This window comes from Oryza sativa, chromosome 1 (assembly GCF_034140825.1).
Source record: "Oryza sativa Japonica Group chromosome 1, ASM3414082v1".
NCBI classification, from domain to species: Eukaryota; Viridiplantae; Streptophyta; class Magnoliopsida; order Poales; family Poaceae; genus Oryza; species Oryza sativa.
Window position 1 is genome coordinate 21,133,979 of NC_089035.1, and position 14,063 is coordinate 21,148,041.

Sequence of the window (14,063 nt, forward strand, 5' to 3'; positions counted from 1 at the left end):
GGAACTAAATGTGTAGTATGTACTGGCATGTATTTTAAGAATATTAATGAAGACCTTGATGACTCAAAGCCTCAAAAGGCTATAATGATAAATTATTTTTGTTTTCTATATCTGAGCAGAACTTGGATCGTATTTGAAAGCTTTTTATCATAAGCGTCTCAAGAAAAAACATCTTGAGCAACTATTTTACATAACCTAAATACGTGTGCTCAGAATTTTTGTACGGCAGCGCAGGAACAGGCAGAGGCAGCCGTGCACTGAGCTCCGCCACTGCCTTCGAGCTCTATGCAGCGTTGTCTGCCGCTGTTCCAAAACTCCTTGGCTAGCGACCGTGTGCTGCTCGTCTTCCTCTGCCCCCTCCTTGCATCTATCATCCTTGCCGCACCGCCTAGATCTGGTAAGAGTCACGACTAGAGGCGTGGAGATTATGAGGAGGAGACGCGGTAGCGGTGGAGATGAGGAGGAGGAGGCGGCGGCGCGGGGGTGCTTGGGAAAAGTGGAGGAAGCGACGGTGGCCGGTGGGGATGGGGAGGAGGCGGCGGAGATACGGAGCAGGAGCGACATCTCCGTATATCGGCCTATCGGCATTCGGCAGGCAGCGGTAGCGGCGGATGAGGAAGGGGCAAAATGAAAAATGACGCAAGTTTTTTCCTAGGGACGCGGAGGGACTAGAAATTGATAGAAGTTTTTTGAGGGGTGAATAAGATATTTCGCAAATGAGAGAATCCAACGGCTTGAAATGTCTGGAGCAGAAATCGGATGGTCCATAATTTTTTGATGACGTGGCAAATTACCATTTCGAGAAAGATTAGTTCTTTCACTACTTTAGATAAGACTTTTTAGTATTGTCCATGTCTAGATTTATTAACATCTATATGAATATATGTGGAATGCTAGAAAGTCTTATAATATGAAACGGATGAAGTATTATTTAACCGTTTAAAAAACGTGCTAACGGAAGTTCAACTTTCGAGTAGAAGGAATTTTTTTTATTTATAATTTTTTTTATTAAAAGTTTTACAAAAATAATTTTCCATTTTGAAAATTGACAGAAGTAGTCGCCTACCGCCCTCTGGGAGGGCGATTTTTAAAAATCGCCCTCTCAGAGGGCGGCGAAAATGACGTGGCAGACGGCCGTTCGCTCTCGGGCGACGGCCGTCAACGAAATTTGCAGGCGGCCCCCTTGCCGCCCTCCGCTAGGGCGATTTTATACTGTGCGGGGGGCCGCCTGCAAATGGGCGGCGAGGGGGGGCATGGAAATTTGCAGGCGGCCCCCTTGCCGCCCTCCGCTAGGGCGATTTTGTACTGTTGGGGGGGGGCCGCCTGCAAATGGGCGGCGAGGGGGCATGGAATTTTGCAGGCGGCCCCCTTGCCGCCCTGGGGGAGGGCGATTTTATACTGTGCTCTATATTTTTGTATAAATATCAATAGTTATCAAATCTTTTTATATTGAAAACTATACAAGATTAAAATCTCCAAGACTGGTAAAATACAATTTTATTATTTTTTAGGGCATATTTGGATTGTTACCGTACAAATATTTTGTTAGTGCCAAAATATAAGCAAGTTTTGGCACTACCAAATATTTGGTAAGGTAAAATTGCATTTGATCATATTTGGTTTGCTGCCAAAATGTAAAATTGTAGTGAAGAATGTTCTACATAATCTCAAATCTAGATTACGTATTACCAATGAATAGGCTTCCATTTTCGTGTGTGGTGTGCTAGTGGGAAAGAAGATATGAAGAGGTTGTCTTCAGATTGTCAATTATATAGCGTCGTTTTCACTGCAATATATGTGAACTCAAAGAGATACATTATTCATTAGATGTGACAAGACGATCACGCGTGGGCGTGATTCACTTTATGTCAACAGGCAGCGCCGAAAGTTGATAGTGATAACTCGAGCTGCCGCTTTTCATGTGTGCTGTTGTGGACTGTGCGCGCTACTGGATCTGACACTACCGTGAAGCGCCGAAAGTGTGTTGTCGTGAGCATAAGTTGTTCTAGCACCATATGAATGAAAAGAACTATGTAGACGAGACAAACACAAGTAGTACTGCAGTAGTAATAGCAAAAGTAGTACTGCTTTACAAGTTTGTAAGACAAAAGAAACGGTCACATAAGGACTGAAGAGGTAGAACACTACTGACGAGGCCTCTTACCCCTGTCCCTCCTACCCTGCGCCCTAATGTGCCCCTGGGAGTACGTGAGTCGGTCCGGGGGTACGGCACGGCCAACCCGTCCTGCCTGTACAGGTGTGACCTCTGGCTGCTCCTGAGTGTGCGCCTCTGGAGCTCCTCCAAGCTGAGAGGAGCCTAGTACGTCGTGGTGGTGTGCACCGTGCAAGTCGTCGTCGTAGAATTGGCTAGTAGGACCAGTCCTACCGGCGTGAGACGAAGAGGCCCCAGTACCGAAGATCCCAGCTGCAAATCCTGCTGGACAAGGACCATCAGTTTCGTACAAGTATTTAACAGTAGTAATAAAAAGTAAAGTACCGTGTGGGCGAGGGATCGACGCTCCGTGAGAGGAAGAGCTGGCGAACGCGCCCGAAGAGGTGGCGAACGCCCCTGCGGAGCTCGCGGAAGCGCCGGTCGTGCCTGCGAACGCGCTCGAAGGCAGACGAGGTCCTGCGATGAGGAAACGTGCAGTTAAAACATGGTGACATATTCGTGCAAAAGCTAAAACAAAAATGAACTAATATCTGGGCTGAACTGTACCGTGCGAAACCGGTGCTGTAGGTCGCACTGCTCCGAAGCTAGGGGCGCTCGAAGGCAAACGAGGTCCTGCGAGGATGGAACATCAAGTTACGACGGGGTGATGTTTTCGTAGAAAAACAGAAACAAAACTTAAGAAACCTCTTGGCTGAGCAGTACCGTGCGAAACAGGTGCCGTAGGTCGAGGTCCTGCTCCGACGGTAGGCGCGCGAGGCCGTGGTTGTACCGGACCAGCTGGAGGTACGACGTCCACGGCGCTGCGACAGGAAAAGATGCGCATGACCGCACGCATCTTCTCCTGCATCCGGTCGAAGGTCACCCTCTGCTCAACGTCAGTCAAGTGCAAACCTCTGTTCAACCTCACTTGGACTGCGGTGATATCGGCACTGATATCCCGTGCGGCATCAGCCTATGCAAGATGGAAATAAAAAATTCAGTAGTTGTCCTATATTATGCAAGATAAATGAAATAATTGTAAGAAGTAATACAAATTGGACGTACCGCCACGAAGTAGTCTCGGTCACGGTGCGTGGGATACGCGTCCGTGACAGCGGCAACGTGCGGCTCTGGGGCGTCTGGAGTGAAGGTCACACGCGCACGAGTGCGAGGAAGGTACCAGCGAAGGTAGTCACGGTAGTTCTCCTCCGTGTGTGGGAAGAGCTCGTTGATCACCTCCTCTGTAGCTAACACCCAGTCGTCAACGTACTGCTGTACACGTGGAGCCCAAAGTGCGCCTGCTAGCTGTCCCCGTCGAGTCAACCTGTGAAGAGAGGTAAATTATATGGCTCGATGAAGTAATTATCATAAAAATTTAGAAATGAACAATCCGAACTCACGAGTGGTCGGCAGGGAGGACGGTCGGCTGCACGTTGCCCGGAAACACCTGCCTAAGTCCGAACTGTCTCATCACACGCTGCGGGCAGTGAGGCTCAACGAAAATGTCGAACACCATCGGCAGGATGGTGAGCCAGTAAGCCTGGTCGCGTGTGCACAAGGACGAAAGTCCTAGCGGTGCTCTCGCAGCGACGGCCTCTTCTGTGTACGGCTCCCAGATGACGTCGCTCGGCTGGAGACGGTCAAACTCGAACACGAAGTCCGGGTAACCACGTCTCACCTGGACGTGAGCGTAACGACGCTGCAATAAACATGATCGGAATTAGACATGTTATGTGAAGAAAAAAAAAAGACGACTGATAAACTTATAACGCAGCGAAGTTGCACTAACCCCACGTCGACACCAGTAAGTCCCCATCGTGGGACCGTCCTCTGGCCACTGCGCGCTGCGACCAACCCCGTAGGGTGCGCTGTCCACCACTGGTCGACCTATGGCAAACCTCTCGGCTGCCCAAAGCTGAAGCAACATAGGGCAGCCAGCGATGATCGCTCCCGCGTCAGTCTTCGTGCACGCCTCACAGAGGGCACGGTACGTGGCTGCTAGCACGGCAGAACCCCAGCTCCACTGCGGCACGTCCTGTGGCTGAGCATCCGCGATGGACCGTGCGTAGTGGACCAGCCGGAAGTCCACAGCGTGCCCGTGGGTGCTAGTGAACATCACCCACCCAAACAACCACAACAGGTACGCCTCAAGGGAGCGTCGGACCGAGTGATCATCAGCGTCAGGGTGCAGAAGGTCCGCCTACAATTAAGAATGAAATGTTAGTACAAAACACTCATCCGGTCGCAAATAAGCACGTATGATAATAACAACTTATTTACTTACAATGAACTGGAGCAACCAAGCCTTGCTAGGCCCGACTGTAGAGTACGGAGGCAGGGTGTTGGTCGGTCCTAGGTGTGGAAGGTGCATCACCTGCTCGAAGCGCGCAGTGATATCCTCCTTCCACCCAAAAACACCGTCCACGGGACCAACTGGTGCTCCCGCCAGCGGTAGCCCGAGCAGGTACGACACGTCCTGCAGTGTCGGAGCCATCTCCCCACAGGGAAGGTGGAACGTGTGCGTCTCATGTCTCCAGCGGTCTACAAGAGCGGCAAGGAGTGACCGGTCTGCATCCCACCGCTTCGCTGGGTCACGGTCGTCCGCCGCCGCCTCAACAAGCCTACAAAGTGGTAGAAGGCCTGCCGCACGCAACCTGTATAGAGCAAACTTCAAACATAAGTACAACACAAAGCAAAGTTGAATTGAAAAGTGGTAGAACCTGGTTGTTCCCATCACACCCAATTGCTGTCAATATCTGACCTCGGTATTTACCTGTCATAAAAGTTCCATCTATGCATAGAACAGGTCGACAATGCACAAAAGCATTGATGCAAGCACCCAATGAGAAAAAGGCTCTATGCAGCACACTCTTTGTTCGATCATCAACCGATGTAAATGTATGTAGGTCATAGTACGTATTATTATTCCTCTGGGCAATGGTGGCTAACAAACGAGGCAAATTATCATAAGAAGCTTCAAATGTGCCATACCTCATCTCAATGATCTTTTGTTTGGCTCTCCAGGCCTTTGCATAGCTTATGGTGTACTTGAATTTGTTCTCGATGTGCCTAATAATTGATTTTGGTTCAAAGCCAATGTTACCAACAACACTGCTGTACATCTCACTTGCCACAAAAGCTGAAGTGATGTTTCGGTGATACTTCTCCACCCCTTGTAAGTAGCACTTGTGCTCGGTCACAATGCTAACTTTCCAATAATCATTCCATTTACCCTTATATGCATGGACACGCCACGGACAATCTTCCTTCATGCACCTCACTTCATACACATAATTTGTTGACTTGACCACCCTAAACTCTCTCTGCAAGGAAACTGCCCAATGCTTCACCGCCTCCTTCATCTCATCCTTATGAGCATACCTTGCACCCTTAATTACCTCGTTCTCCTTATACTCCCAGGGTACATGATCACCCTCTGATATAACAAGTCCAGAGAAGTCCTCATTTGCCCAATCAGTGGCCATTACATCACCTTCCTCATCGGATGATGCGTCGTCGTCCACTTCCTCATTATCCGAATCTTCCCTCTCCATTTCATCAACAATTATACCGACTCTCTCCCCCTCAAAAGCCATTTCCACATACCGTCTCCAAGCATCAGTGCTGTCCATCGGCATTAGTTCCCAAAAATAACCTTCTGTTGCACGACTCACTACAACTGACACTGACATTGTGTAGACTTCTTGGTCTATTCTAAATCCTCTCAACAACCAACTATAAATTGACTGAAATGTTCTCTCCGCAGGCCTATCGATGCCCTTAGATGTCATTACAAAATCTGACAGATCAACACCATCTGGACCAAATCTAATATTTCCTTCACCGTGAACTATCTGAAATGTGACCTTACTTGACATTGTGCCTGATGAAAACAATAACTGCGTTAACCTCGCATTTCTGTACTACGCCCTAAGTTACATTCTCTACAATATTGTTCTCTAAATTTCTAAAATTACGTTACATTCTCCAGATTAAACTAAACTACATCTTACAATTAACACTACTGTCTATGTCTCAATTCATACTATTATATTCTATGCTCTGGATCTACACATATGTGCTGTGTGCTACAGATGTGCTAAAATATATGGAACTAAAACTAAAACGCAACATATATACTCAAACATAACATATTAGTACAAATGCAAAAGATGTATGGGAGCATACCTGTGATGAATTGAGCGAACCAGCAGGGCTTCGCCGCTCCCCTTCTGCTGCCCTCCCCTCTCTCTCTTTCGTTTTTTTTGGATTTTTAGTGAATATAATGAAATTTCACAGAGGAGGGACTGGGCTTTATAGGGGGGAGGAAAAATCGCCCTCCCCCAGGGCGGCAAGGGGGCCGCCTGCAAAATTCCATGCCCCCTCGCCGCCCATTTGCAGGCGGCCCCCTCCACAGTACAAAATCGCCCTAGCGGAGGTCGGCAAGGGGGCCGCCTGCAAAATTCCATGCCCCCCCTCGCCGCCCATTTGCAGGTGGCCCCCCGCACAGTATAAAATCGCCCTAGCGGAGGGCGGCAAGGGGGCCGCCTGCAAATTTCGTTGACGGCCGTCGCCCGAGAGCGAACGGCCGTCTGCCACGTCATTTTCGCCGCCCTCTGAGAGGGCGATTTTAGGCGACTACTTCCGTCAATTTTCAAAATGGAAAATTATTTTTGTAAAACTTTTAATAAAAAAAATTATAAATAAAAAAAATTCGAGTAGAAGTATGCGAAACCTGGGCCGTAAAAGGCCCATAATCCGTGGTGGACGGGATAAGCACCACCAACTCGAGTCGCTCCAGATCCTCGCATCCCATCCCATCCCACGGACCACGTCTCCCCCGAATCCAATCTCGCCCAAGAACCCTAGCTCCCCAAATCCAACACCTCCCCCCTCCCCCGCTTTGGTTTCTCTCTCTCTTTGCAGCCGCCGCCGCCGCCGCCGCGTCCGCTTCGAGTCCCGCCTCCAGCTTCTCTCCCCGCAGCGCGCAGGCACCATGGGCGAAGCTGAGGTCAAGGACAACGAGGTGTACGAGGAGGATCTCGTCGACTACGAGGAGGAGGTCGAGAACGGCGCCGACGGCGGCGCCGCCGCCGCCAACGCCTCCGCCGACGTCGTCAAGAAGTGCGTGCCCCCCCCCCCCGCGCTAGGGTTTGCTTGCTTCCTAGGGTTTCGTGGTTGAGTCGGTGGGAGGGGCCCTGATCTGACCTTCTTCTATGTTCGATAGGGGGTACGTGGGGATCCACAGCTCGGGGTTCAGAGACTTCCTGCTCAAGCCGGAGCTGCTTCGCGCCATCCAGGACTGCGGGTTTGAGCACCCTTCCGAAGGCAAGCTCATATGCTCTTCTTTTTTCCCCCTTGTTGCTGCTGCTAGTGTTCCTAATTTAGATTTATTGAAATCTAAATAAATGATGTGTGAAGTGGCAATTATTTGATTCTGACTTCGATATAGTCTGAGTAGTCACTTAACCAACACTAACCAGGTGTATATTAATTTGGTTCAAGGACTTTATAGATCTATAAATGGGCTAAAACTACTAGGATTGCGTTATCTAAGTGGTAACTGAAAATTCGAAAGTCACGTTTGTCAGGACCGTGTTATTTATTTCCTATAATAGCTTCTTACTCTTATTTATTTCCTGCAATACCTTAATCGACCTTCACGCTTGCTACTGCCTCTTACGTTATCTGAATCTTCAAACTTTGAGCCCATATGATGAACAAAAAGGCTTGATTGGAATTCTTTAAGTAGCATAGTTAACTGAGTTCGAATTGTTTTGACTAGACATGATACATAGTTGGAAAGCTTGACTAGACTGATGGTTTTACTGGAAAAAGGGCAAGTGTGCTTAAGATTGGTCTGGTTGTGCACTAAGACATACATTTAGACTGCTTTAATTGGAAAAAAACAGAGTGCTCACATTGGTATCACTCTGGTTGTGCACTAGGTGCTTTTGCTGGGAAAAAGGGAACCAGTGCTAAGCTGCTTGTGCGTTAGTACTATCCATGCATTTAGATTATGTTGAGCCGGTGTTAAACCAGCACTGGTTGAACCGGCTGAGCCATCCCACCACCTCGTCACTTGTCTTTGTATTGAAACATACATGCAACATAAACTTTATTGAACTGTGGACCACTGGACTGGTGAACCAAGAATTTGGTCGGGTCACTCACTGGTTCAACCTTTCATACTATGATACTGTATTTAGACGGAGTGAATGCAAGATATGATTACTGAAAAGGCAAGCAATTTGTTGTTTTTACAGGTGCTATTTTCTCTGTTAGCTCACATGGGCATATGCCATATATTTAAACTTTGAATGCATGCCCTAGGCATTGATGCATTTACCCACTCAACTTTTGCAGCCAGCTCTTCTGTTTCTAGGATAGTTCATCCAGAAGTAAACTAAGTGTTAACCCAAATAGAAAACAATAAACGAATTGATTGTGCATGAACATTTGCTCGTCCTAGTGCTTGTTTCTAATACCAAATCAGATTAAATACATTCTAGCGTACATTTTTATATTCTTTCGAAATGTATTAATGAAAAATATCATTTTGCAGGTACAATTTTATCTGACAATTTTAGTTGGAGGAAAATGTGGTAAAAACTTTCAATTAACGGCGACAGGAGGTTAAATAGTTTCTCACTGGGGTACGCTCCAATTTTGTTTGGCTCCACACCAGTGCAACACGAATGCATCCCACAAGCCATTCTTGGAATGGATGTCATCTGCCAAGCAAAATCTGGGATGGGGAAGACTGCTGTTTTTGTTCTCTCAAGTCTTCAGCAAATTGATCCTGTTGCTGGTCAAGTTGGTGCACTTGTGCTATGTCACACAAGGGAGCTAGCTTACCAGGTATATATTTATGTCTTAGTTTAATTATGTCCAGTATGTCTGCATATACTAACTGTCTCTTTACTTAATATAATGTTGTAGATTTGCCATGAATTTGAGAGGTTTAGCAAGTACCTTCCTGAGGTAAAAGTTGCTGTCTTCTATGGTGGCGTTCACATAAAAAAACACAAGGATCTGTTGAAGAATGACTGCCCTCATATTGTGGTTGGAACACCTGGAAGGATACTTGCTCTAGCTAGAGAAAAGGATCTTTCCTTGAAGAATGTGAGGCATTTCATTCTTGATGAATGTGACAAGATGCTCGATTCGCTTGGTAGGCTGCTGTTCCTTGATCAAGTGATCATCATTCTACACGCAGAATATGTTCACTTTGCGATAACTTTTCTACCCCTATTTGTATCATATCAATATATCATACATGGCTCTGTTATATTCTTATTAATCTATTTGTTTCTTCAGATATGCGTAGAGATGTGCAGGAGATCTTCAAAATGACACCCCATGATAAGCAAGTGATGATGTTTTCAGCGACCCTTAGCAAGGAGATCCGCCCAGTTTGCAAGAAATTCATGCAAGATGTAATGTCATGTGGCCTATCTCATTTCAATAGCGCTTCTTCTTACTCTGGCATACACATACCTTGATAGGAGCGGTGGCAGTTCTGGTGTCAGTAGGTCAAAGGGATTTCTGATTACCGTACACTTCTGCATTGGTCGTAGTTCATCAATTACTACCTGAGTGTTCCTATTGGCTGCAAGTGAAGTCTTCTGTCAATGTGAACCATCTGGGGAGAATGCGGGTGTTGGGGTTGGGAGGGCACCATTATTGTAGATTGTACAAGGCCAGTGCTGCTTTTCTCCAATTGTCTGCATGCTTGTACTGGACTCCGCTTTATCAGAGTAAACTGCTTCTGTTTCTCCTACCCTTCTCATGGTCAGTGTGGACAAAGCAGCTTCCTCTTGATGCTAATTCTTATAGCAAGCACTTCTCCAGAACTTGTCTATGATTTGGTCAAATATCAGTGTCCATTGTCATAGCTGAAGTTCAAATACCAGTGCCCATTGTCATAGCTGAAGTTCCCTTAGGAGGCTCAAAATTCTGATGCAAGAAGAATTGATATGCTGTTCTTATTGGAGTGCCTAGAACATTGGCACACAGAAATTCTAATACCTTTATCTACCATTTGTTATCTTACAGCCTATGGAAATTTATGTTGATGATGAGGCTAAACTGACCCTTCACGGGCTTGTTCAGGTACTATTTAATTATCAATCTGTCATCTGTACCACTTTTCTGATTATTTTGTGCCAACTCCCTTTCCCTGATTCCAGCACTATATAAAACTAAGTGAGGCGGAGAAGAACCGGAAATTGAATGATCTCTTAGATGCACTTGACTTCAATCAAGTTGTGATATTTGTTAAAAGTGTTAGTAGAGCTGCAGAACTGAACAAGCTGCTTTGTGAATGCAACTTTCCTGCGATCTCCATACATTCTGGAATGACACAGGAGGAGAGGTTTGTTATCTTGAATTCCTTTGCAGCCTGGTCTTTTAGGTTCTTTGTTTTTCATGCTTGTTTTATCAGTTCCTTATGAAAATAACAATAATCTATGCTGATGTTGATGGTGGTTGTCTTATTTTAGTTATTATTTTCTTTTTTACTGTAATGCTTTAGATGATGTCAGATATTTCATCAACCTAGTTCAAATGTATATTCTATAATATGTACATTTTTGTGGTGCCTATAAATGTTTTGGGCAATGGTCAACCATAATGCATATTATCCATGTGAGTGTTATGATGTAAGCATGGATGGAGTTGACTTATTATTCTTACGTTCGTATTTACTTTATATTATTTCAATAGTTATGCCTAATAAATTTAGCATATCTTTGAGAGGCACATATACGAAATCTTGTTGACAGTAACAGCATGCCATGAAGCAGGATTCGCCTTTGTTTGGTTTATGTACTCATTGTTATTCTCTAGACCTTTTATACTACTATATGAATATATGAATATTGTTGTTGGTGGTGATGGTCTGTCTGCCATCTTGTGACCTACCCTCAGCCACCACTCACCACTTTATTGCTGGCTATGAAATAGACATGATGGGTTTTAGAGCAGCCATTCATATACAGTGATGATCTTATGCAAGCAACATTCCTAATGAAAATTTGATTAAATGATTGTTAGTAGTTCTGAAATTTACTGCCTGACCAGTTGTGGCGGTTTGATCCCTACCAAGAATCCTTAATGCTTGATCCTCATTTAATGATGGAGCTTTTGTAGGCTGACCCGGTACAAGAACTTCAAGGAAGGACACAAGAGGATTCTTGTGGCTACTGATTTAGTTGGCAGGGGAATTGATATTGAACGTGTCAACATTGTCATAAACTATGACATGCCCGATTCTGCTGACTCGTATTTGCACAGGGTAATTTTAACATCACTTCACTGCTTCTCGTTAAGTTCTTTTTTCTCTTTCTGACATTCTAACCTCCAGGTTGGAAGGGCTGGACGTTTTGGAACCAAAGGACTTGCAATAACATTTGTTTCCTCTGCCTCAGACTCTGATGTTCTTAATCAAGTTAGTATAATTGATCATTTTAATTTTGTTGCTTAACTGGTGTAACAAAGCCTCACTGTAATTTCACATGCATGATGTTTTAAGGTGCAAGAAAGATTCGAGGTTGACATAAAGGAGCTTCCTGAGCAGATTGATACTTCGACATATAGTAAGTGTTGCTTCCTTGTTATTCCAGATTTAGTTGTACTAATACCGTATCATATGATTTCAAAGAACTGATTTGTTGTATTTTGATTTGTGTTTCCCAGTGCCTTCGTAAAGATCCGGGTGGACTGCTTAAAAGCTTACATTCGAACCGGAAACAGGAGTATCTCCTTGAGATACGCCATATTAAGAATCTATCGGATAACTAGAAACTTAGTGTGAGAAATGCTGCCCTCACTTAGACAGCAGTTTAGGTCTGCTGCTAAGTGCTGAATGGCCCGTAATAATACTTGAAAAGATGTATCTGGGCAATTGGGCATGCACGTATTTGAATTGCTGTCGTTCATGGTACTTCCGAGAATTTTATTAGGATGTGTTTGTGTTAATTTTGCTACTCCGCAGATGCTAACGTATACTTTGTTTATGGTACTTTTGAGGATTTCACCCGAGTTTCTTACCATGCAATTTGTTCCATTATCCTTTTTTTTATATTTACTTAACGGTTTATGCTGCTTACGTTCTCATGGCAACCGCAATGCTCATACGATTCTGAACAGCGGGTTCAAGGTTAGTAACGTGGGAAGATGGTGGCGTTCTTTGCTGCCCAGATAGCAGCTAATTACAAATTAGGCGCTTACAGACATTTTTTCTGAATCTTTGGGGACTTGACGAAAAAAAGTCAGTTCTAGATACATGCGCTTCACTTATTGGTCATTTTATATATTAGGTAAATAGAGGAAACTCTACAAGGAAAAGATTCACAAACTATCTAAACAAGTAAAGCATACAAGGATTTAATCAGGATTATCACAAACAATGTAAACAAGGAAATTAGATTCGGGGTGATGTCCCTTTCCTTATCTTGATTTCGCTAGTATCTAAACAAGGTAATTATTGTTGGCTGCATGAATTCATATTGAGTTGTGGAAACAAAGTAAACTAAGTTTTCGAAACCTCTTTAACCAGTAATTTACTCGTGCTAACTTAAAGCTACGGCGTAATAATATTTTGGTTAATAAATTATATTATTAAATTTCATGTTACTCAAATCACATTTTCTAGAATTAATCTCAATTTAGTTCATTTCAAGTCATATATCAAATATATTTAAGACAAGGGGCAAAAATATGATATTGTCTGAGACCATAACACATGTACGAGGACAATATATGTCCACACGTGGCGGGTTAAAAAAAATGAAGACACGTTGCAGGATTACATCCAGACATTCATTCAAAAGCATTATAAGACCAAGTACAGATAAATGCAAGACAAGACAAGGACATTGATATGCAAAATATTGACCTGACAAGGCCAAACACAATAAAGTTAAATTCAATGAAAGCTAAGTTCTGCAAACATTCAAAGTTTGTTTCTCACACAAATATCCCACATTCTACTTGCTTTAATTGGAGCGAATATGGTTAACAGGGCAGGTCCTGGATTTTCGAGACCCCAGGTCGAAAACTTATACGGAGGCCCCTATATATATACACATAAACTAATATATATATTTATACTTATAAACACACAATATTTAATATTCAATGTGATAAAAAAATAATCATCAATTATTAAGTAGTAAGAGCTAATAATTTTTGATCTATGAAGAGGAAAAAAAGATGAAGAAAATTACCTCGAGGAGCAGGGCAGCAGGCTGCAGCCTATAGGCACCTGGCGCCGCCGAGCCGTCGATTGGCCGATGAGGGCGCGCCGCGCCGCCGCCGCCGGGCGGTTGGCCTGATGGCCTCGACGGCTCGACTCCTTGCGACGCCAGACGCCGAGAGGCGACTAGGCGAGAGCTCAACCCAGCAGCGTGATAATCCGCGAGGCGGAGGATCTCGTCCGGTCGATCTTGCCTGCTGGGTTTTTGCAACTCAGATTGATCCTTGCGACGCAGCGTTTGCAGCGATGAGTGATTGACCAGTGGCGTGATCGAGGCTACGCAGGAGGCGTGATCAAGGCGATGGGAACAGGAGTCAAATCGCTTCGCTTTCCAGCCTTTCCTTCGCTCCTCTTCGTCTTCCGTCTTCGCCTGGGAAGTAGCGATACATGAGGCACCATGGGCCATGGCCCATCAGCCATGTGGGCCCCTGGATTTTGAGGGCCTCGGGCCTGCGCACGGCTGACCCCCCAGGGCCGGCCCTGATGGTTAAGCATATGTTCATCTAGAATCCATGATATACGTTGCTTAAGAAATAAGTTGACATGTCCTGTAATTTTAAACAAATATTAAATTTGTTGGCTTGACCTTTAAAATTATAATAAATCAGTTTCGATTATGCATATTCAATTGATTATAGTGAGGTGCAAAGA

The 14,063-nt window shown here is 44.8% G+C and overlaps 1 protein-coding gene and 1 long non-coding RNA gene across 2 annotated transcripts; one reads left to right on the top strand and one right to left on the bottom strand.

Annotated features, from left to right (window-relative positions):
- Positions 1–2,449: 2,449 nt before the first annotated feature.
- Positions 2,450–3,100, bottom strand: LOC136355170 (uncharacterized). Its single transcript, XR_010739329.1, has 3 exons — positions 2,876–3,100; positions 2,720–2,785; positions 2,450–2,629 (listed from the first exon to the last, which is right to left on the bottom strand). It is a non-coding gene; the product is annotated as an uncharacterized lncRNA (long non-coding RNA).
- A 3,913-nt stretch (positions 3,101–7,013) lies between these two features.
- AIP2 (DEAD-box ATP-dependent RNA helicase 15-like) lies at positions 7,014–12,207 on the top strand. The gene is made up of 11 exons (NM_001401632.1): positions 7,014–7,276; positions 7,380–7,480; positions 8,841–9,013; positions 9,095–9,326; positions 9,473–9,591; positions 10,211–10,267; positions 10,345–10,529; positions 11,306–11,450; positions 11,520–11,603; positions 11,688–11,751; positions 11,852–12,207. The coding sequence occupies exons 1-11, from the start codon at positions 7,149–7,151 to the stop codon at positions 11,860–11,862; spliced, it is 1,299 nt and encodes a 432-aa protein (NP_001388561.1). The 5' UTR covers positions 7,014–7,148; the 3' UTR covers positions 11,863–12,207.
- The last annotated feature ends 1,856 nt before the right edge of the window (positions 12,208–14,063 follow it).